The sequence below is a fragment of the Cajanus cajan genome, chromosome 4, assembly GCF_000230855.2.
Source record: "Cajanus cajan strain Asha chromosome 4, NIPB_CcT2T_4, whole genome shotgun sequence".
Lineage (NCBI taxonomy): Eukaryota > Viridiplantae > Streptophyta > Magnoliopsida > Fabales > Fabaceae > Cajanus > Cajanus cajan.
This window is the reverse complement of record NC_138520.1, coordinates 57,756,673-57,782,407: the sequence shown is the minus strand read 5'-3', so window position 1 is coordinate 57,782,407 and position 25,735 is coordinate 57,756,673. Positions and strand designations below refer to the sequence as shown.

Here is a 25,735-nt window from a genome sequence, read left to right as displayed (position 1 = left end):
CGGCAGATGCCACCGTGGAGGGAGGCGGCGGTGGAGAGCCCGTGGCGGCGGATGCCACCGTGCGAATTTGGATCCAAATTTGAATAGTGCAACAATTTCATTTATGGTTTTGAAAAGTAAGTGTATGAAGGATTTCTGGTTGGCGGTGTTGGCGCTGTTGAGGAGACCAATGTGTGGCCGCGTGTTCACCGTGGAGAATAAGGACTCGTTGGAGAATGAGTTTGAATTGAAAATGATATTGTACTGCTCCAATTTATTTGAAATTCAATTCCTTTTATGTGACAATTTTAAGTAGAATTGGTTCCTGATGGCATTTGTTTTGTGTACAACTACAAATTACTTATTAATGGTTGTTGTCTAATCTGAATTGTAAATAGAATTGCATAATAAGTGACAGATCAGAATTGCAAAGAGTGTGCAATAACAGAATTACAGAGAGTGTGCAATAACAAAAATGAATAAATTGAACTGCATAATTAGGGACAAAACAGAATTGCGAATAGCTTTGAATATCATCACAGAATGGTCAAAAAACATTGCAAGTAGCTAGTTGTTGTAGCTTTTAATTTACATCTCTATGGATTGGTCAAAGTTGTGATATCCCCATCAAGTGGTGCCTACAATTTAAAAGACACAAGTTAATATTTTAAATACATATATGAAACCAGTAAAATCTGCAAGTTATTAAAATGTTTGTGATATCCCATCCAAATTATTGAAACTTACCATCAATAAACTAGTAACACTAACTTGACTTGAAATATCATTGATTTCCTACACAAAATTAATCACTAAATATTTTTTCAGTTTTCTCACAATTAAGTTTCTATTAGCTTACCATAGATTGTTGTTGTTTGTATGCATCATTAAGCCACGTGGATGCACTTATATTAGGCATTTCTAAATTGTACTCTATCCTCTCCTTCACAAATTTTGAACCTTGTTTACTCTCATTATTTTGCATACAAAAAAAGAGAGTTTATGTATTTGAGTAAGCTAATGCATGGTAAAATTCATAATATTATAATACCTTAGTAAGATCTTGATCTTGTGAAGCACTTGAGTCACCCTTTTTCTTTCGTTTACTAAGTTGGCGTTCTACCCAACCTTTCAAACGCTTTGAACCTTTTCTACCTTCTTTTTTCTTGAACCCCTTTACTTGTGTTGAACCATCATTGTTTCTTGCAATCTCTATAACATTACTAAGGAACTCATTAACTTTAGTATTACTTGTTTATTTTGAAACTCTAACATTTCCTTGTCCAATAAATCAGTAACTTTGCTCAACAACGTGTATGTTTCTTGACTCCTACATGCTTCATCAACTATCCTCATAAGACAGGGACAAATGTCTCTACGATGTTGTGTTGAAGTCAATTGAGCATCTTCTACTACATGACGAACACTAACATTAGGTAAAGACACACTTCTTGCTAACTTTGTCCACCTCTTTAGGATATATTGCTCAAGCACTGATTTAACATCCATATGAATAAAGACTCTTAGACAATGACAACAAAGTATTCCAAATGTCTCAAATTTACAACAAGAGCAATGAATTATCTTTTTATCCAAATCAAATGAAACTTTCCATTCTACCAATTCCTTTACCATGGCAATAACACAATCAACTAATGATGCTTTTACATTTATGCTCTTAATAGAACATGCTTCAAACAACTCACACTCATGTTGGAATAACTCAAAAATAGTAGGAGTATAAAGCTAAGACACTTTTTTCAAGATATCAAAATATGGGTTCTTAAGTCTTGGAATTTTTTGATGTGCTTCATATTCACACTTCAATTCATTATACCGTTTTTCTTCTACAACATCCTCAAAACAATTAAAAACTTGATAAGATCCAAATTCACATTGATAAAACTTTTAATATCAAAATTCAAACTTTCACTAAGTTGGGTGCTTCGCATTCCAAATGTGAAAGCCTTCTTAAGGTAACAAGATGCCCATTTTTCCCTCAGAGACTACACTCTTTGCAACCAAGTGATTTCCTTAACATCAAACTTTTCAAGGAGGTTTCTCCAACCTTCCTCAAATTGTTCTTCATCATCATAGCCATACATGCATTTGTTAAAGTCACTAAGAAAATGTGATTCCCCCTTCACTAAATTACCTAAGTGCTTGATGCCATTCTGCATCAAGTGCCATGTACATAAGCCATGGTAAGTTTCAGGAATAACCTCAACTAGTGCTTTTGCCATCGCCTGGTCTTGATCAGTAAAAATTGTTTGGGGTCTTTTCTGTTTGTGTGCCTCCATAAATGTTTCAAAAAGCCACTTATATGACTCTGTTGTTTCATCATATAATAGTGCAGCCCCAAAAATCACTGTTTTTCGATGGTGGTTAAATCTTGAGAACACTACTAGTGGTCTATGCGAATATTTGTGCAATATGTTGAATCAAGAGAAAGCACGTCACCAAAATATCCATAATCAATTAGCATCCCCACATTTGCCCAGAAGACATTAGTAATTTGATCTTGGACATCTAGTTGATAGGCATGATAGAACGGTGGACTTTCATCCAACTTTCTTTGAAAGTATTGCAAAAGATAACCAGCTTCCCCGTGTACCAAGCTCCTTTGCCTTCTTTTTCAGAGATAGTTCTTTTGATCAAGGCGAGTATATCCCAAGTTAGTTCTTCCTCCCACTTCTTTACTCATCAAATCAAATGATTTTCTTTGTTGTAAGCCAACATCATCTGCTAGATCAATTTGCTGACATTGAGCTTTTGAAAGTTTTCGTTGAGATGACAACATATGATTTGTTTCTTGTATATGTAAAATATGGTTGTGTTCCTCCTCAAAATCATGCACTATCAATTTTCCACACATGTTTTTAAGTCCCAGCCTTGCTTTACAATCTGTTCTGGCCTCCGATCCTGGATTAATTGTTTTATAATCTCGTCTGTTTGGCTTTCACAAACCTTCTTTGCAACAAACAAACCTACAACATTAAATTGAGCCATCTTTTCTTTTTTGTGTGTATATTGTTTCCTTACTCCAAATCCAACTCTCCCTCCATAATCAACCCAAAACTTCCAAGCATCCTCAAGGCTATCAAAAATCATATCCAATTTCGGCTTCCAATCTTCTTGCATCTTAAATCAATAATTCTGCATTTTCCATAATATAATAAACAAACATAAAATTATTAATCAAGATGCTAACGTTTCAAAGTGGATTTGCGATCGTTTCAAGCATGTATTGTGTTATAAATGAAAAATAGTGTTGGACATATTATGAGACAGAGAGACACAAATATGACTATCATTCTAAACAATTAAAGATTTATTAGTTTGCATAAATATCCTATTTATTTTTCTTTCATCAACAATGTAACATTAATAGAAAAATTATTAATTAACGGACTTTATTGTTCTTTTATCAACAATGTAAGATTAAAAATTATTAATGTAAAAAAAATTACGTTTCTATCATCAACCATCTTCTCACTCTCAAATAATTATTGAAACTTGAAAGAATTTTTAAAATAATCACATACATAAATTTTTACCTTTTAAGATAATTCCCAACAATTTTTGTTATTTGCCAAGAAATTTGAGTTAGTCTCAGACGTGTGCTCTGTTTTTCTTTTATGGTACTTTGAGTTAGTCCCAGACGTGTGCTCTATTTTTCTGTTTTATTTACAAAGCTATAGCATTTATGTAATAGTAGCGTAAAAGAGGGAGATGTGTGGACTTTCATTTGTTTTTCTGCTTTGTTTGGCGCCAAAAAGGAAGATGTGCCAAAGAGGAAGAGACGTGTGGACTTTCATCTGTTTTTTTGTTTTGTTTGGCGCCAAAAAGGAAGACGTGCCCAAACGTGTGTTTTGTTTTTCTGTTTTGTTTGGCGCCAAAAAGGAAGACGTGCAGACTTTTCAAAACCATAAATGAAATTGCTGCACTATTCGAATTTGGATCCAAATTCACACTATTTAGATTTAGGGATTTAGAGCATATTCGGAACGAGAGAATCCTGATTCGTGTATTCGTGGAATGACCCTCAAGTGAAAATATTAAAGAGAAAAAATGAATTTTTATTCGCGTGAAAATATTAAAGAGAAAAAATGGATTTTTATTTATAGTCGTTAGATGTATAAGAAAATGGACGGTTGTGATAAGTGATGGAGAGACGCTATACGTATATGGCAGGAGAGGATTTGATTCATATATATATATATATATATATATATATATATATATATATATATATTATTTTTTGTTCAGTTGGATAACCATTAATTTTGTTTGTTTAAAAGCGATACCTTTTTGTTAAATTTTTTGAATTTCATTCATAATAGATTTCTTGATTCGAATTTATTTAATTTATGTATTATGATGTAATATTTATAGCTCTCATTAAAGGAAGTCTAATTTACTTTGTTTTTCGTTTTAGAAATCCATTTAAAAATATTTTAATTTAAACAGTTATATGAAAACAATTAAATAGTTTAGGGAGCAACTAATAACTTAACTAAATTATATATAAATCCATGTTAATTTTTATAACATATAGCGATTAAATGCTTTTCAAAGACATCTCGATATCAACAATGAGTTTAATGAACTAAACAAACTTCCACAAAACGGTAAAATATTTAAGCACACGGTGGAAGATAAGTTAATATATACAAATTTAATTTTTGTAAATTTCAACCTTTTTTTTAAAAAATTTCTTCTCAAATTATTAATTACTTTTATTTATAGAAATTAAAAATCTCTATCTTTCAAAGACTCTAAATTAAAAGAAAAAATAGTCACGCAAAAAAGTTGATTAAAAAAAGTTACACCTAATAAAATCTTTTAAATTCAAATTTAGTTTTATGATTTCAAAGCATGTGATCTTTTAAAATCTATTTTTAATAGATTAAATGTGGTAAAATCTATTTGATAACATAATGGTTTACGATAGTGGTTGATAACTCATCATTCATGATTAGAAAATATAAGATTTTAAAGCGGAAAATTCTTACCAAATAAATATTTTTAAGTGAATAAGTATTTCATATACATAAGAACATATGTATTATAAATATAAAATTAAGTGAATTATAAAATATTTATTGGTATGATAAAAATATGTGGAGTGTAGATATACAATAAGTGAAGGTTGACAAGGAAAATCATAATAAAACAAGACAATAGAAAAAAAATATTAAAAAGAAAATAGAAAAATAAGAGCAAAAAAAGGTACCTTAATAACCATAAATTTGTTCTTCTTCTACTGATCTTGATGCATCCACTTGTGGTTGACAGTATTCCAAGTGAGTTCAAAAGTGGCCTTGATCCTCCTAGCAATTTTGTGAATCTCACATCTTGGAGGTATTGCAAAGCATAAGAGAAGACAAGCCTCATATCATTTGCAAACTCATCAACTTTTGAGTACTTGAATTTTTTCAAATTGGACTCAATATCTTCCAAACTCATTTTTTCTTCCAATCTTGATCTTGACTTTTTATCAAGAAGAGGTTCTTTCAAAGCTCACACATCTCTACCTACCATAAAACGTTTCAATATCACCCAACATTGCATTTTCTTGGAACGATCCATCACTATTGTGTGACTCTTGGGCTTTTTGACCAAAGTGGGGTCGTTGACCAAGTTATTTACGTAAATAGGGCTGTTCCGAATTTATTTACGCCTTTGGGGCTGTTTACAACGATGTCGCTATGGGCCATAGCGACACCAATGCCACGTGGCTTTTTTTTTTTGCGGACGGATGGCTGGAATGAGCCACAACAGTGTCGCTATGGGCTGGACCAACACAGTTTGTGAGCCAACAAAGCTGGTGTAGCCCATAGCGACACCATTTAAGAAAAAAAACGAAAAAAACTGAAATAATTTAAATGTAACCTTAAAATAATCAACTGAGTATACTTATTATATATTTATAAAAAAAAAATTATTTAAAAACGTAATTTTAAAAAATAGATTTAATTATTTATTTAAGTGGCGCTGTGGCCTATAGCGACACATAGTCGCTGTGGCCCACAGCGCCACTAATTAATTTTTTTTTTATAGTTATTAACTTATTTTGTTTGGAAATTTGTTTAATTTATATTTAGCACTTAAATATTAATTTGTAATTATAAAGTTTATTTTTCTGTAATTTATATTATTTTTGTATATATATTTTTGTCCTTTAAATAATTTTAAATAGGCGTTGTGGCCTACAGCGACTCTTAGTGTCGCTGTGGCCCACAGCGCCACTAATTAATTTTTTTTTTTTAGTTATTAACTTATTTTGTTTGGAAATTTGTTTAATTTATATTTAGCACTTAAATATTAATTTGTAATTATAAAGTTTATTTTTCTGTAATTTATATTGTTTTTGTATATATATTTTTGTCCTTTAAATATTTTTAAATAGGCATTGTGGCCTACAGCGACTCTTAGTGTCGCTATGGCCTACAACGACAATATCACTATATATACCCCCCCTAGCTACGTTTTTTTCACAGTTGAAATCATATACTTATTAGTTACGTTTTGGTTGATTTAAATCTCTGAGCTAGTTACGTTTGTTTCTGATTCGGTGAGTATAATTTTGTTTTTTTTAAGATATAAATTGTAGGTATTTGCACTAATTAATTTTTTTTTGTTGCAGATATTATGGATCAAATGATTGCTTATATTTATACTGGAAAGATGTATGAAGGTGCTGAAGGTGTAACATTTGATGGACCAAAAAAAGGAATATATATTAAACGAGGTATCACTTTGGATATATTAAAGAGAAGGATTCACAACAAATTTAATCTTAACTCAAATCAAGTGATATTATCTGTAAGTTACAAATTTTTAGTTTCACAAGGTGATAACAACATATATTCTTCATTGGAATTGAGTGACGATGATGATGTACAATGCATGATAGAAGCATTTCAGAGCCAGAATGTGATGCCAATAATGGAATTATATGTTGAAATAGGTATGCAAGAATCTTCTACTTTGTCATTAGAAAATTTGTCAATTCAACGATCACCTTTGATCACAAGATATGAAGATGAAGATGACGATGAAGATGAAGACTATCATGTTTCATCATCATATGAAAGCATTGATGAATCGAATGAAGATGAAATTGATAATTGTGAACCATCTGATGATGAGGTGCAGCCGGATGTTCTTGTTAATAGTCCAATAGTTGAACCAATTTCAATGTATCCACCTACTGAAGGTAACATCGGAAAATTAAATTTGTCAATGATTTGTTATTTGTTTAAAATAAATTGTTGAAATTGATTTTGTGGAAATTAATAAATTCATTATTATTAAAATAGGTGGAAGTCAATTTTGGGGTAATTTACCCCACTACACTAACATCAATTGGAATCATCCCGATGAAGAAGATATCCCAGGGATGGATGTCGGTAGTACTTGGTCAATTGGGCAAGATTTATATGTGGGGTTGGAGTTTGAGAATAAAGATGCAGTTAAAAATGCAGTCAAGCAAAATGCAATGAGAATGCATCAAAGTTTTTATGTGGTTGAGTCGAAAAAGACTAAGTGGGTTGTTAGATGTCCAAATGCACATGATGGATGTGGATGGTACATGAGAGCCATTGAGTCAAAGAGATCTGATAAGTGGACAGTGACTCAGTGGGGTGGACGTCATACGTGTTTGAACATGTCTTTGTCCCAAGATCATGCTAAGTTAGATTCTGAGTTAATTGCAACATTCATACAAGGTAAGTTCTGCAAAGTTTATAGTTTATATTAATAATAATTTATGTTAGTGTTTACTAATATTTAATATGTAGGAATGGTTAACCAAGATCCATCAATCAAGATTAGCCTTATCCAAGAGAGAATAACATCTCAAACTGGGTTTAAAATATCTTATAGAAAGGCTTGGATGGCGAAACAAAAAGCAATTGTTAACGTTTTTGGAGATTGGGAAGAATCGTATGCTTATTTACCTCGATGGCTGCAATACATGAAAGAAATTGCTCCAGGGTCATTTTATGATCTGTGTCATGATGAGTTTTTTGTTGGTAATCGTTGTCATCGTGGTTACCGTCAATTTCACAGATTATTCTGGACATTCAAGCCGTGTTGTGATGCCTTTAATTTTTGTAAACCGTTGATACAAGTTGATGGCACTCATCTATATGGCAAGTATCAGGGTACATTGCTCATTGCTACAACTCAAGATGGTAATAACAACGTTCTTCCTCTTGCATTTGCTGTTGTTGAAGGAGAAACATTACTTGCGTGGTCGTGGTTCTTGTCTCATTTGCGGTTACATGTTACAAACAAAGAAGGGATATGTTTAATATCTGATCGACATCGTAGCATTAAATCAGCCATTGACAATGAGGCAATTGGTTGGAGACCGCCAAATGCATATCACAAGTACTGCATTAGGCACATTGCAAGTAATTTTAATACTCGATTCAAGGATGTGAAACTTAAGCAAAAGCTTGTGAAGTTAGGTACGTATTGTTATTTTAAAATTTTTAATCATTTGTAAATATTTTATTGTGCATTATTTATAATTTGTGCATTATTTATAATTTGTATGCAGGGTATACACCGTGTAAGCACATTTTTTATCGCAATTTGCAAAAGATTTGTGAATCTAACCCTGATGTTCAAAGGTGGATAGGAGCTATATCAAAAGACAAATGGAGTATGGCATATGATGCAGATGGTCGAAGATATGGTCACATGACAACAAATTTGTCTGAATGTGTTAACAAGGTGTTAAAGGATTGTAGAAATCTCCCTATCACTGCATTAGTTCGGTCGATGTATACCAGGTGCGCTGAGTATTTTAGTAATCGTGGTAGTCGTGCTTTAGCCGATGTTTCATCTGGGAAGGTCTTCGTTTCAAAGTTGGTTGAAGCTTTGCAAAAAAATCAAGAAGAGGCTTGTTCCCACCAAGTTTGTAGATACGACATTGAATCTTCAAAATTTGAGGTTCAAGAGGCATTTGATCCAATAACACAAACAGGAGGGAAGAAATGGGTAGTCAATTTAAAGGAACGATATTGTCAATGCGGAAAGTTTACAGCATTTCATTATCCTTGTTCTCATGTTATAGCTGCATGTGGTGTTGTTAGCATTGATTACTACTAGTTTATAGATCCTGTTTATACCAGTGATTATGTTTTAAAAGCCTACTCTGGTCCGTGGGAACCAATCGGAAATGAAGACTTAATCCCTCCGAGTAATGAGGATTGGATACTTGTCCCAGATCCAACATCAGTGCGCGGGAAAGGGAGACCGAAATCCACAAGAATTAGAAACGAAATGGATTGGGTTGAGACCTCACAACGACGACCAAAATGTAGCATATGCAAACAAGAGGGTCACAACAGGCGCAATTGTCCATCTAAGTCTAATAATCAGTCGATAAGTTTTGAAGATGTTTAGAATTTTTTAAACATAATGTAATTACTAATGTGTATTCATGATGGTCATTGTATAACATAATGTAATTACTATTGTCTATTGATAATTATACAAAATCTACTCATCATCGTCTTCCTCATCTTCCTGATGATGATGCCCTCTATCAGTAGCAGGAGTTAGAATACACCGTCGTCGTCTTTCCCTTGCAGCCCTTTGAGGATTTCTTCGAACACGTCTTTGTTCTGGCGGTGATGGTTGATGACTAGCCTCCGCAGAAAATTGTGGACGCAAATCAACACCTGCAACGTCATATTTGACACAAATTATTAATATTGATATAATTATAAGAAGAAAAGAATAACAAAATAATAAAATATGAGTAGACCTGATGTATAAGTACGATTGATATAATCATGATCATACAGAATATGAAAAGGTGCTTGTAACACCCCAATTTCCTTAAAAGGATATTTTTATTAGTAATGGCATTTTCGTAATTATTGATGGCATTTTCGTAATTTTAATAAAGGCACAAGGGTATTTCTGGGTTTCGGAACGGGCCGTTCCAAATACAGAATGGGCCGTTCCAAAAGAGCGAATATGCTATTTTTTTCAAGTTCCAGAACGGGCCTGGAACGGGCCGTTCTGGATGGAGAACGGGCCGTTTTGGTATGGAGAACGGGCTGTTCTAGAAACAGAACGGGCCGTTCTGCTGAGTCTCGGAACGGGCCGTTCCGGTTTTGGAACGGGTCGTTCCAGTTGAGAAATTTGCCCACGTTTGAAGGACCGGAACGGGCCGTTCCGAAATCAGTACGGCCGTTCCGGTTGCGCCAGGAGGCCTATAAATAGGGGCAGGGGGGGTGAAAATTTGGTACAGAGGAGAAGAAGTGAAAATTTTAGAGAGAGAAGAGAGAGAGAGAGAAAGAAAGAAAGAGAGAGAGAGGGAAAGAAAGAAAGGGGATCCAGAGGAGGAGACCCTGCCCAAGTTCCAACTCCGCCTATCCAGGTAAGGGGGGGAGTGAGAACCTCGCTCAAGGGTGTGGGGATAATTGTTGGATAGTTGTTTGTCGGATTGGCCCCCAATCCTTTGTCGTTATTCTGTTTAATTTCTATTTACTCTACTTTGCTTTTTGTTGAAGGTGTCGTTGTTCTGTCTAAATTTCTATTTACTTTACTTTGCTTTTTGTTGAAGGTGCCGTTGTTCTGTCCGATTTTCTATTTATTCTACTTTGTTTTTGTTGAAAGTGCCGTTGTTCTGTCTGATTTTCTCTTTACTCTACCTTTTTCTTTGTTGAAGTAATAAATGAATATGAAATTAATGTTAATAATACATGAGTTTTAATATGAATAAGAATGCTCTCTGAATCTCTGTGAATACCTATGCGGACCTTATGAGGAGTATTGATGACATGACCATGTGAAATATGGACAAATGACATGAGACCTAAGAATTGACTATTGAGACAAACTATGATTATGAGACTATGACAAATGAGGACATGATGTACTAAATGAAATTCTGTAATAAGTTAAATGTTGAGTTCATGAAATAATGAATGTATGACATGCATCATATGCATATCTTATTCCAGGTGTGCCGCTGAGGCCGCATACCAGTGATGTAACTTGCTAACAAGGTGTACCTTAGGGTCATCAGTGATGTAACCAGGTGTACCTTAGGGTCACCGACAGTTGATGCTAACAAGGTGTACCTTAGGGTCACCGACAGTTGATGATATGCTAACCAGGTGTACTTTAGGGTCACCGACAGTTGATGATATGCTAACCAGGTGTACCTTAGGGTCACCGACAGTTGTGCAGGTGTGCCTTAGGGTCACCAATGATGATATGTGAAACTTCCTTATGGCGCCACATGCATGTATTTATGAGTTGAGTTCATGACATACTAGCATGATAAATGAGTATATATGTGATATTGATTATTTATGTGTATTATTTACATATGACTTGTATTTGTTGTGTGTGTGTGTGCTATCTAACCTTTATTTCTGCACCTGAAACTGAATGAGATGTTTCTCACTCCCTTGTTGTTTTTGTATATGTTTTAAATTATGTTGCAGATGATCAGCATCATGGGGATGTTGGTGATGAGGCTTAAAGGCTTCAATTGGGCATGCTCTGATAGGATGTGACATCGGGGCATAGTTATTTTTAGTTTAATATGTTATTGTTTTAATAACTTTAGTTTCTCTTCTTTGTAATTTCTAACGAAGAGATAACGTAGATAAAGTTTATAATTCAAGGAAATTGTATGTTAAGAATTGTAATTTGAACGTTCTTGATAAAAGACCAGAATGAATATCTTTGTTATATTTTATTACATGATTTGGAAAATATAAATTGATTCCTAACTAGGAGGCACTGCCACCTTTACTGGAGTTAATTTATATTTCCTTTATTATTATTTGTATATATATGATTTCTTGTTTTTCACTAAATTGTATTGAAAATCTTAACTTCTTTTCTTTTATAATTTTTTTTACACTAGAGTTATGATTTATGAGTTACGAATGTGAATCTTCTACCTTGTGATATCTGAAATATTTGTCAACTATGAAAAATTTTATTTACCCAATAAGAAGAAAAGAAATATTTTATTGTTACATTTGTTGTATATTAATAATGGGATAGAGGGTGTCACATTTAGTGGTATGAGAGCCTGGTTGATCTAATCGGCCGTGACTTATCGAGATTCTGTTGTGTACTCTGACATTGTTTTGTTTGTTGTATACTTTGGTGATGCTTTGCTTTGATGATGTTTTGCTTTGATAATGATGATGATGATGTTCTCCTTGTGTTGATATTGTAAAGTTTGATATTGTTAAGTTATTTTTTTTTTAATTAGAGGAATGATAGTCATGATAGTGTCAGCTAATACCATTATGACCTTTCTTCTTCATTCTTATGATTGTTTAATTGTTTGATACTTACGTAAGAAGTGGTCGTTGAGTAATATCGCTTGTGTTGCAAGCATATGTGCGAGTAGTGGTAGACGAAATATGTTGTTAATATTGTGGGAACTATTGAGGCCTTAGATTTGGGTAAGACATTGATTTATTTTAAAGTGTATTAAGAATTTATGATTGGTGAAATTTTTGAAAGCTATAGTTGTAGCAATTGAATCCAAAGATGAGGTATGTTGAGAATTGGAGTTTTGGTATTCTTAAGGAGAGATTGAAGTGTTGATGATTTTTAGAGTTTGATGGTTGCATGAAAATTTTATTTTCTAAGCCTTTTGTACTGAATAGGTGAGTTATTTGGTTTAGATTTGTAGTGGGAAACTTTGATATGAATTTCAGGTGGAAAGGAGTAAGTTTGGAAGGATTAAGGTATTTTGTGGCATAGATGCTGATGCGTTAGTGTGTAGAGAATGTTTGCACTCCCGTTACAGCAACTTTGGTGATCAAAGGTCTAGTGGTAAGCATTGAATATATCTATGGTGATTTTTGAATTTTTAGCTAAGAAAATGATTTTTTTTTAAAATCTCATGTCTCACTAAGAGTTGTAGCCTATTCACTTAGTGATAGGTTGATATCACGTGGATGAGTAGAACTCTTTATGTGTTGTTTTCTTTGATAGTTGTTAAAAATAGAAGTTAGTCTGTATAATAATGTTTTCGGGTTAGTAGGCAATGCAAGGATAAGAATTGACATGTTTTGAGGTGTTTTCGTGTAGATTGAGAGGTTGTTTAAGGTTATATGATGCTATGTGGTAAAGGTTGTTCATGTACATGCTTATGGATGATATATATGAAGGTTTAAAGTAGGCATTCTAATATGACTTGATGTGCATGTATGTCGATATGTGAATAGAAGACCTTAGGGATCAAATGGTGAATGTTGTATGGTTAGTGATATTGATCTTAGGATGTGATATGATCATATTGTAGTTGAAGGTGAAGATATATCCAAGACGGTTGTATGTTAAGTTTTCTAGTCCCTGTAAATTTCAGTTAAGGTGAACATGAATCTGTCTTAGGTAGAAGTTATGTTTAAGCAGAGAGATATCTAAGCAAGTTAGCGAGAATAAAAGTTTTATGAGGCTTACTATTGGAGATTTATTGAAAGAATTTCTAGGATAGCATTGCCCTTGACTACATTCACTATGAGGGATATTGTCTTTATGTGAGATAGTAAGTATAAGAGTAGTTCTAACTCTTATGGCAAGATTGACTAGTGATAATATTACCTGACTCTAGTAAGTCTTATGTGGGATATAGTGATGACTTTGAAGACAGGTTTGGGTGGATTATTGATGCAAAGGTAGTAACTTATGTTTTTAAGCATCTAGGAAATGGAAAATTCATGAGAGAAATTACCTTGAATTAGAAGTTGTAATAGTTACGCTTGAGATTTTAGAAACATTATTGAGATATTTAGTGATTATAAGGATCTTAAATATCTGTTTGATCCGAAGGAATTGAATATGAGATAGAAGAGATAGTTGGAAATTGTAAGGATTAAGATTTTAATCTTAGTTGTTATCTGGGTAAACCTATAGCAGTCGATGCTTTGAATAGGAAATATCTATATTTATCTTTCTTTATGGTCAAAGAGATATATCTTTTGGCTCAAGTTAGGAATTTAAGTTTGATTTGTGAAATTACTCCTAGTAGTAAGGGACTATGTATGACTCGATTAACGAATGGATTATTCAAAGGATATTGAATAAGTATATTAGTCGATTCATTTTGGTGGCCAGGTATGAGATTATAGGACAAGGTAGTGAATAAGAGTTTTCTTGGAGTATAAATAAAGTGGTAAGACTTGAAGACCGAGTATGAGTACATAGTGAACTTACAATTAGGTGCCTAATCATTGGAGAAGATTATACAAGTTAAACTAATATGGTGACAAATGTCCTGAGTAGGATGAACATTTATCTATCATTTTGATGATATAAGGGTTGAGTTTGATTGAGTAGATTAGAAACTTAAGCATGATGTGTGAGCTCACCCTTAGGAACATTGAATTGAATATGTTGAAAGGATTAATAATGAGATTAGAAGACTCAGGAGTTAGATTCTTTCTTAGTGACCCAAGTGAAAAAGATTGGTAGGAATATAAATAGCCTTTTACAAGTGGAAGTTGATGGTGTTTCGGGATACAAGGATATAATCTATGTGCCTAGTAAACCCAAATTAAGGAAGATGATCTTAGAGAAAGGACATAAGAATATTTTTAGCATTTATTTAAGAGTTACTGAAATGTATCAGAGTGGCGGGGTCTAAAGAGAAGTAGAGAAGTTGAATCAAGGTGTAGAAAGTAAGTTTAAATTTGGAGTGGATGGAGTGTTGAGATTTAAGGATGGGTTGTATATTCCAAATGTGCCAGAACTTAAGAGAGCAATCTTGGAAGAAGGTCATAAGAGCAGTCTTAGTATTCATCTAGGAGTTACTAAGATGTATCAATATCTTAAGAAGATGTTTTGGTGGCCTAAGATGACGGAGGAAGTGGAGGAATTTGTGTATGCTTGCTTAGTATGTTAGAAAGCTAAGGTCGAACACCAAAAACTTTCAGATTTAATACAACCTTTAGACGTTCTAATTTGAAAATAAGATTCTGTATCTATGGATTTAGTTGTAGTTATGTATGATATTCTTAAGAAATTTGATCTTATTTGGATTAATGGATAGGCTTACCAGGTCTGCTCACCTTGAACTTATTAACATTAGACATTTCTTGGAGAGATTGATAGAGTTGTACATCAATAAGGAAATTTTGAAGAAAGTGCTACAAGGGAGTTAGAAAGCAAGATGCGAGAAACTTATCTATTTTTGTTTTCAGGTAAATTTCGGGGACGAAATTTCTAAAAGGAGGCGAGAATTGTAACACCCCAATTTCCTTAAAAGGATATTTTTATTAGTAATGGCATTTTCGTAATTATTGATGGCATTTTCGTAATTTTAATAAAGGGACAAAAGTATTTCTGGGTTTCGGAACGGGCCGTTCCAAATGCAGAACGGGCCGTTCCAAAAGAGCGAATATGCTATTTTTTTCAAGTTCCAGAACGGGCCTGGAACGGGCCGTTCTGGATGGAGAACGGGCCGTTCTGGTATGGAGAACGGGCCGTTCTGCTGAGTCTCGGAACGGGCCGTTCCGGTTTTGGAACGGGACGTTCCAATTGAGAAATTTGCCCACGTTTGAAGGATCCGGAACGAGCCGTTCCGAAATCAGTACGGCCGTTCCGGTTGCGCCAGGAGGCCTATAAATAGGGGCAGGGGGGGTGAAAATTTGGTACAGAGGAGAAGAAGTGAAAATTTTAGAGAGAGAAGAGAGAGAGAGAGAAAGAAAGAAAGAGAGAGAGAGGGAAAGAAAAAAAAGGGATCCAGAGGAGGAGACCCTGCCCAAGTTCCAACTCCGCCTATCCAGGTAAGGGGGGGAGTGAGAACCTCGCTCAAGGGTGTGGGGATAATTGTTGGATAGTTGTTTGTCGGATTGGCCCCCAATCCTTTGTCGTTATTCTGTTTAATTTCTATTTACTCTACTTTGCTTTTTGTTGAAGGTGCCGTTGTTCTGTCTAAATTTCTATTTACTCTACTTTGCTTTTTGTTGAAGGTGTCGTTGTTCTGTCCGATTTTCTATTTATTCTACTTTGTTTTTGTTGAAAGTGCCGTTGTTCTGTCTGATTTTCTATTTACTCTACCTTTTTCTTTGTTCAAGTAATAAATGAATATGAAATTAATGTTAATAATACATGAGTTTTAATATGAATAAGAATGCTCTCTGAATCTCTGTGAATACCTATGCGGACCTTATGAGGAGTATTGATGACATGACCATTTGAAATATGGACAAATGACATGAGACCTAAGAATTGACTATTGAGACAAACTATGATTATGAGACTATGACAAATGAGGACATGATGTACTAAATGAAATTCTGTAATAAGTTAAATGTTGAGTTCATGAAATAATGAATGTATGACATGCATCATATGCATATCTTATTCCAGGTGTGCCGCTGAGGCCGCATACCAGTGATGTAACTTGCTAACAAGGTGTACCTTAGGGTCATCAGTGATGTAACCAGGTGTACCTTAGGGTCACCGACAGTTGATGCTAACAAGGTGTACCTTAGGGTCACCGACAGTTGATGATATGCTAACCAGGTGTACTTTAGGGTCACCGACAGTTGATGATATGCTAACCAGGTGTACCTTAGGGTCACCGACAGTTGTGCAGGTGTGCCTTAGGGTCACCAGTGATGATATGTGAAACTTCCTTATGGCGCCACATGCATGTATTTATGAGTTGAGTTCATGACATACTAGCATGATAAATGAGTATATATGTGATATTGATTATTTATGTGTATTATTTACATATGACTTGTATTTGTTGTGTGTGTGTGTGTGCTATCTAACCTTTATTTCTACACCTGAAACTGAGTGAGATGTTTCTCACTCCCTTGTTGTTTTTGTATATGTTTTAAATTATGTTGCAGATGATCAGCATCATGGGGATGTTGGTGATGAGGCTTAAAGGCTTCAATTGGGCATGCTCTGATAGGATGTGACATCGGGGCATAGTTATTTTTAGTTTAATATGTTATTGTTTTAATAACTTTAGTTTCTCTTCTTTGTAATTTCTAACGAAGAGATAACGTAGATAAAGTTTATAATTCAAGGAAATTGTATGTTAAGAATTGTAATTTGAACGTTCTTGATAAAAGACCAGAATGAATATCTTTGTTATATTTTATTACATGATTTGGAAAATATAAATTGATTCCTAACTAGGAGGCACTGCCACCTTTACTGGAGTTAATTTATATTTCCTTTATTATTATTTGTATATATATGATTTCTTGTTTTTCACTAAATTGTATTGAAAATCTTAACTTCTTTTCTTTTATAATTTTTTTTACACTAGAGTTATGATTTATGAGTTACGAATGTGAATCTTCTACCTTGTGATATCTGAAATATTTGTCAACTATGAAAAATTTTATTTACCCAATAAGAAGAAAAGAAATATTTTATTGTTACATTTGTTGTATATTAATAATGGGGTAGAGGATGTCACAGTGCTTCCTGACTCGATTGAGTGGCATCCTGTGGCATACTTGGCTGTGGAGTCATTAAAGGGGATTGTCCAAAAATATGATCCATCATTTCTGATGACATAGTTGGTTCCGGTGATGAGTCTAAACCAAGTGACTCACAGATATGTGTAGTAGTCATCGGAACTGATGTCTCAAAACCGGGTGGGCGAGGTGGAGTGTACCAATATGTATATTGGGATTGCGAAGGATAAGTGGCCTCTTGAGAAGGAATATAATATAACCCTGGTGCTCTGTCTGGCACTGTAGGGTACACCTGATCCATCGCCTCAACTGTCGTTCTTCGTCTAGGTAACCCTCCAGCCTCCCTTGACTGTGGAGGAACATTGAAAGTCCCCACGTCATATGAACCAGGGGGAAAGGGTGCTTCCTCACCTGGCTCAACGAATCTAGCCCTATAGTCATCAGATATCGATAATAATCGATTGGTCTGCTCTGTGACTGCATCCACAGAAAACTCAGGTCTGCCATGAGGAGATGTCAAGTATGCCAAGCATTCAGTTACGTCTCCCTATATATAGAAAACATACTAAAATTAGTTTACGACTTTATAATTTAACAAAATAATATATTAAAATATGAGTTATAATATGCACATACCACAATCGAGTCTTTAATTTCATCAGGATCAATGTACAACTTCCCCTTTCTGCGATACCACCTCATGTATTCAGAATTTGGACCTAATAGTCCAACCTGTGGGGGAGTAGGTGCAAAGTGGTATGCATATCGATTGGCCCAGTGCTCAAGTGTTGGACTTAATATTGTACTCCAATCATCATCAGTCTTTCCCCGCAGGGTCAATGCATGCACATGAGTAGGAGTGATTGGAGGATTTGGAATTGGTTGTTGGCAACCAAATTGCCTCATCACCCTATCAGGCTGATGCCACTCACAAATACACAGACAAAGTAACTGGATTACAGAACCCCAAATACGGATCCCCTGTGTGCAGTCGTCGGGCATCTGTTCCAAAGGCGGATATGGTTGCCAAATAATCTGTAAATAAAATAATTTAATTAGTTTATATTAAAATACTATTAACTTACATAATGAAAACCATAAACCCTTAAATTTAAGTTACTTACTGATTTTCTGGTCATTCGATCAAAGAATTTGCGATAATATTTAATATCATCGGTCATGCTTATTTTAGTGGCTGTGTTGGACCACCTGAAATCAAAACGTAAACAATTAATTTTTGTAACATTTATTCAATAATTTTAACAATGTTAATATTTGAATTTCATCATACCTTAAACCAATAGGACTGGCTGGAGGAATAGGTGGGAATGGAGAAGACAGAATGGTTGGGAATCGTTCCCATGCCCATAACTGCAACAAAAGTGTAAATCCACCATAACTTGGCGTTTTGTAATCAGTAGAGGTGCATAAATTGCGATACAAATATTCAAGCACAGCAGCACCCCATGCATACGTCTTAATGGTCTGAAAGTCACCTAAGAACGCCAACCACCTCAATGAGACATAGCTGGAAGATCTATCAGGAAACAGAAGCCCTCCTATAAAGCGTAGTATCCAGGCTCGAGCATAAGGAAGCAACTGATGTACCTCCTGTAGATCATCTGCAATGTCATTAAAATATGTTGCCAACCAAGATAATTTCACCCGATGTCCTTTAATTTCTGACTCAGGTGGAACAACACCTAAAAAATCATGAGCTGCAAAAAATAAAACAAATTATTTACCGATTTTTAATATTATAAAACACAATTACTATAACAAAAAAATACAAGTTAAAGTATAATTATTTTAGTACCTAATTCGAATATATTAGCACTGCCTCGACTTAACAATGCTTCACCGTCAACTGGGAGACCAACAATCATACCAACATCTTGGAGAGTAATTGTGCATTCTCCAAATGGCATATGAAATGTGTGTGTTTCTGGTCTCCATCGTTCTACCAGAGCAGTTAATAAACCAGGACTCATTTTGATATAACTCAACCGAGCAATCCATCCAAATCCAGCCTGGTCTATTAACGGAACTATTTGATGTGGAATTCCGTTAATTCCATTACGTGTTGGAGCAGCACGTCGTGCTAATAATCTCCTATCTTCTTCTCTATTCCCAACATGTTGTGAAACATGTATGGATTGCAATAACAGTAAATCATCCTCAACGGGTCCACAACTCACACGCATAGATGTAGAAGATGATGTCATCTATAACAAAATTTAACAGCACATTATTTCATCCATTATATAAAATATAAATAAACAAATATAACAACTTAAATTAATTTTTTTTTAAATTTATTTCTTTTCTACATAAATATAATTTAAACAGAATTAAAATAAATCAATTCAAAATTTAAATATCTTTATTTTTAAAATAAATATAACTTACAAAGAAATAATTTAATTCATTTTAAAAATTAAATAATTTTTTTAAAATAAATTTAAATAACACGTTATTAAATTAAATTAATTCTTATTTTCAATTAAATTATGTTCCGCAAAAATATAAATTAAACAGAATTCAAATAAATCAATTCAAAATTTAAATATCATTAATTTTAAAATAATTATAACTAACACAGAAATTATTTAATTCTATTTAAAATTATAATAAATTTTTTTAAAATATATTTAAATAACACGTTATTAAATTAATATAATTTTTATTTTTAAATTAAATTTTTTCTGCAAAAATATAAATTAAACAGAATTCAAATAAATCAATTTAAAATTTAAATATCATTAATTTTAAAATAATTGTTTTTAAATAAATTTAAATAACACGTTATTAAATTTTTTGAATTTCTTTTAATTAATTTCTTTTCTATATAAACATATTTTAAACAGAATTAAAATAAATCAACTCAAAATATAAATATCATTATTTTTAAATTGAATATAAATTACACAGAAATAATTAAAAATGAATAACACAACTATGTCAAATGACTAGCCTACAGCGACTTTCAAATTATTACACAAAAAAAATATAAATAATTCTAACTAAATTACAGTATGATGGAAATCTAATCCCCAAGGATCCATTTGGAAGAAGTAAGACCAAGAAAGGCGAAGGTTGATCCAAGGAGGCTCACCCATGAAGACCATTGGGCCTTTAACTAGGTCCATGGTTAGGAAGCTAGAGGAGACTTCTAAAGAGGAGGTGCTTCAAAGACCTTTGCTCATCATGAGCATTGATTATAGTTCCTCTTATTAGTCTCTTAAGTTTCCATTGTACATACTTGTATAGTTGTTTTCTTGTACCTTGTATATAGTAGATACTTGTATAGGTGTATTTTTGCCTTTGTATTTGTGAGGCACTTTATTTCCTTTCTAGTAGCTATTGTATATTGTTTCTAGGGTAGGTTACTTGGGCACTTTGACTCCATTTAACCTAACCTAGAAATACACTCTTTCTTAGTTTTCTAGTAGTAGGAATAGGAGTGGCATTAGCAAACTAGAGAGTGTCTCTAGTAAGCTAGAGAGTGTTCCTAGCAATTTAGCCAAAAGGTGGTCCTAGGCTAAAATTTACATATTGGACTCATTTTACTCCTAATTTTTCATAGATTTGATTTAGCTAGGTTCCATTCACATTGGATGAACCTAACTAAACCAAATTAACAATTTTAAAACGTGATTGGAGTGAAATAATTCCAAAGAGCCGCCCACCTAGATGTGTTCACACTTGTGTTCACACTTGTGTTCACACTTGGCCAAATAACTTGGTGCTTCTCAAGCTTGGAAGCTTGAAGCACAAGCTTCTCCTTAGCAAGCTTACCAAGCAAGCTAAGAGAGAAGCTTGCTCTCCAAGCCTCTAGACCATGAGTAGTTAGCTAGAACTTACCATGGTTCCTAGTGAACCATGGTTAAGACTAGCTTACTCTCCAAGCTTCCTACTCCTATAATTTCGTTTTTCCTTCTTTGTAAAACACTTTTGATGTAATTGAGATTGTATATTCTGAATAGAGTTCAGATTTATCTCTTCCAAAAGTCCCTAAACCTCTTTGAGTGCATCCAATTCTCTTATCCCTTCATAGAAGAGTGTGGTGAGAATTGAAGGGGTTTATCTCTACAAAAAGGAGTGGCGCCTCTTGGGAGAGTTTCTCCACCAACCGTGGTGGTCTTAAGGCCTCCTCCTCCATAGGAGACCTTAACCAAGCATAGGAAGAATCAAGGAGTTCAAGATCTAGGGAGGAGCTTGAAGGAAACTCAACATCAATCCGGGTTTCCAACAAGTTTTCCATCATTTGGTATCAAGAGCTAGGTCTCCTTGGTAAATTCGTTCCTATGCTTCTTTGTCTTGTTTTGTTTGGTTCAAATCATCTTAATATGTGTCTATACTGTTCCTCCATGTATTTCCTTTTTGTGTCTTGAGTTTGTGTGCCTTGAGTGGTTCTTGTGTCACAACCATAAATCTATAGAACACACTCACTTTGTCTTGCTTTTCTTGATTCATTTTATAATTTCTTGTGAATAAATATTTGTATGTGCCTTTAGGTATTCTTTGTATGTCTTTTTAATTGTTTTAGGATTGCTTTTATCTTCCTTTGGACTCTTATAAATTCGGACTAAAAAAGAAACTCCAAAAAGAAACAAGAATACAAGCTTTTTACATTTCTTAATCTACTAGTTTTGTCTTAGAGTCATGTGTAGTTGTTTTTCTTGTCATTAAATCCTTGTTGTGCCTTTTTCTTTTTGAATCTTAATGTGTTAACCTCTGTTCTTGAATTGTGTCATTGCTGGTTTAACATTAAATAAATCTTAGTGTGCTCATAAAAGATTCCAATGCATGTTATTAGACCTAACATGTTCTAGAGTCAATTTTTTGTGAACTTCTTTTGCTAATAGTTTCTTAGCAATTTGTGACCAGCAATTCCTTGTGTGTCTTGTGCTTGTTTTAAAAAAAAGAAAATAGAGTTAGAAGTGTATTCAAACCGAAAATTAAAGTGTACAAAAAAAAAAAAAAAAACTAGTACTAAAACTAGTAACAATTTTGTGTGAAAATTTTGACTAGTACACTTACATTGCTTACACTTCTTGCTCTTCTTTTCTCCACCACTTGGAAACCTCTTATTAAATTGTTTGGCCTCTGTTTTAAGTGCTAATATTCTGTGTTCCAAAGAAAAGAAAAGAAAAAGAGACAAAATACAAGAAAAAGAAAAGAAAACAAAAGAAAAATTCTAGAAAAATCAAAGTGAAAACTAAACAAATTTTGTAGCACTTGGCCTTGAATTTTTGTGTGAATTTTTGTGAGGTTTGCTTGCTGTCCAGTGGTTGGAAAAAGACCTTTAAACCTTCAAAACAATTGCACAAATTTTATTTTAATTTTTGTAATCCATTCTAGTGCCATTCTTAGGTTTAATCCTTTGTGTGCTAGCCTTTGAAATTTGCCTTTATTTGTTGCTTTGTGTCTTCTTGGCTCTCTTTGTTTTGTCACACTAATTCCTATTAGAGTATAGCCTTTTCTAAATTGTGCTTTTCAGTTTTCATTCATTGGCCTCTATTCTCTCTTGTTTGGTTGCTATTCCTTGTGAGACATAATTTTTCTTCAAGCCATCACACTTGGAAGGAAGGCTTAATTGAGACATATTGGATCATCTCAAAGGAGTTTATACTTGAAGGAGATTGAGGTACACCCAACCTGAGTGAAACACCTTTGGATAGGCTAATTTGTTTGTTGTTTTGCAGCCAAGACTTGTTTTCATTTTAGGTCACAAATTAGAGACGGATTTGGAAACAAAACTAGTGACGGATTTGAAGCCATTAGTGACGGATTTGGCTAACTTGGTGAAGGCTTGGTGGAGACCAATTTGGGAAGCTTCCCCTTGACTTCAAGGCTGTTCCAAACCTGTCCTAGCTGCCCTTGGTGGAAAATTCTTCAAGAAGATTTTGTTTTGTTTAGTTTCCTTGTCTTGTAACTCATTAACCCTACCTTGGGTTAGTTTTGTTTAATTTTGCTATTGTATACAAACCTACATTTAGGAGTGGTTGTTTGGAACATTGTTTAAGTTCCACCACTTCCTAAATAGTTCTAAATAAAGTCTAATATACTCGGTTAGTACATGTGGAAGGGTCCCCAAAGGCTTTAAGTGCCATTTGGGCTTCCATTAGGACACGCCTAGCTTTATTGCTTTCATAATTCGTTTAGATTTGTGGAAGTGTCCCAAAAAGCTTCAAGTGCCACTTGGACTTCCACATTAGGACCCTACGACTAGTATATGCTTTACTTGCTTTCCTTTTAATTGCTTAGCTTCTAAGTTCGTTTAGAAGGCTTCATTTGCCTACTAGGGGTTACGTGCACACACACACAACTACTTAACTTGTTTGTGTGAAAAATTTGTTTTGTAAGAAAGGTATAAGGGGGTTTAGTAATTTCCACTTGAAAAGGCTTGGTTATTAAGTGGCTCCTTGTAGCTCACCTCCCTTGATAGTGCAACTTGTATACTTAGACCTCCAAGTACTTAGTATTGCACCAAAAAGAGAAAATCTTTTGTGAAACTCTTTATCACTCATTTGCAAAATTCTTAAGATTTTTGAAAACCTTTCTCTTGCAAAAATGAGTGATCATTCTCATAAGAGTAGTGTGCATGGTCATCATTCTCCTAAGAGTCATAAAAGCACTAAAGATGAACTTAGAGAACTTAGGAAATATATTAGGAGAAAAGAAAAAGAAAATGAAAAGAATAATGAAACAATAAGAGAGTTGTTGAATAAGCTTGTGGTGGGGGGTAAGACTAGCAAACCCCATGGCAATAAGGGTCATGGGCCTTCCAAGCCCAAAAGACATGATGGTGAAAGGCCTTCTAGGTCTCATAGGCATAAACATGAAGAAGAAACATCTAGGTCCAATAGTCATCAATCACACACTCACCCATCCTCAAGTGAAGGGTTTTATAGTAGTCACCATGATGATGGCTTCTATCAAAGACCCCCTAGGCATCATAGGCCTAGGCATGAAACAACCTCTTCTAGAGAACCTAGGTTTGACCTTCCTCCCTTCCATGGAAAAGACAATGTTGATGACTACTTAGATTGGGAGATGAAGGTTGAACAACTTTTCACTTGCCACAATGTGAGTGAAGAAAGAAGGGTTCCCATGGCCACCCTTAGTTTTCAAGGGAGTGCCATGCATTGGTGGACTTCCCTAATGAGAGAAAAACAAATTATGAGAGAGCCCTCCATTAAATATTGGAATGAACTTAGGAGTGCCTTAAGGAGAAGGCACATTCCTCCTTATTTTGAGAGGGAGTTAATGGACAAGCTCCAAAGACTCCAACAAAGGAACCTTAGTGTGGAGGAATATAGGCAAAAAATGGAGTTTCTTATGCTTAGGGCTGGAATTAGGGAAAAAGAGAGAACCACCATTGCTAGGTTTCAAAGTGGTCTAAACCTAGAAATTAGGGACAAGGTTGAACTACTACCCTATAGAGACCTAAATGAACTAGTTCAACTTTGTGTGAGGGTAGAGCAACAACTTAGGAGAAATCCTAGCCTTAGGAAGGAATCTACCTCATACCCTAGGAAGGACTTCAAGAAGGAGGGTCAATCCTCATATTCAAAGGATAGACCACTAGAAAAAGAAAAATTAGAAAATAAAAACCTCCTAAGTCTTGAAAAGGAGGAAGAAAAGTTTATAGAGTTGGAAGGAAGTGTCCCTTCCAAGGAAGTTGTTCCTAGAAGTCAATTTTCAATAAATCATTCAATAAAACAATGTCTTCTAGTTGAACAAACTCTTTAACTTCTCTATGTTAAAAAGACACTAATCTTGGAAAAGAGTAAGGAGGATAGTGTCTCCTCCAAAAATCTTGTGATAAAGGAAAGTCACTTTTCTATTAAAAATGATTGCAAAAAGACTTTTCTTCTTCACAAAGATTTTAGCTCTTTTTCTAATGCTGCCACAACCTTAGAGCTTAAGATCCACAACCTAAACATTTTTGAAAATAAAGGATCTCAAGTTCTTAGTCTTGTGAAGAAGGAGTGGATTTCACCTAGTTCTACTTCTTATGCTACTACTTTGGTGGTGCCCAAAGTAGACAACCATTGTTTATTTAGGACTTCTCTTTCTTTAGTTGTTCTAATAAAGCACCCAACCTTTGGTTTATATTGTTTATTAGATACATCTCAAGGTGTTTTATTTTCTATTTTTGATCTTAAGGGAAGTTCAAACTTCTTTGAACTTAACTTGACTACTTCCCTTCAAGACCAAATTAGAGTCTATGACTCTTTTAAACTCTTTACACCCTCATCCATGATGTATCTAACATATAATATGATCAAAGGTTG

General features: G+C 34.1%; 2 protein-coding genes across 2 annotated transcripts; one reads left to right on the top strand and one right to left on the bottom strand.

The window, feature by feature from the left end:
• Positions 1–575: 575 nt before the first annotated feature.
• Positions 576–1,614, bottom strand: LOC145957394 (protein FAR1-RELATED SEQUENCE 1-like). Its single transcript, XM_083073644.1, has 5 exons — positions 1,253–1,614; positions 1,031–1,202; positions 839–922; positions 727–774; positions 576–617 (listed from the first exon to the last, which is right to left on the bottom strand). The coding sequence occupies exons 1-5, from the start codon at positions 1,612–1,614 to the stop codon at positions 576–578; spliced, it is 708 nt and encodes a 235-aa protein (XP_082929770.1).
• A 4,126-nt stretch (positions 1,615–5,740) lies between these two features.
• LOC145957393 (uncharacterized) lies at positions 5,741–9,105 on the top strand. The gene is made up of 7 exons (XM_083073643.1): positions 5,741–5,792; positions 6,629–6,733; positions 6,827–6,952; positions 7,100–7,201; positions 7,371–7,712; positions 7,785–8,459; positions 8,552–9,105. Exons 1-7 carry the CDS (start codon positions 5,741–5,743, stop codon positions 9,103–9,105), a joined length of 1,956 nt encoding a protein of 651 aa, XP_082929769.1.
• The last annotated feature ends 16,630 nt before the right edge of the window (positions 9,106–25,735 follow it).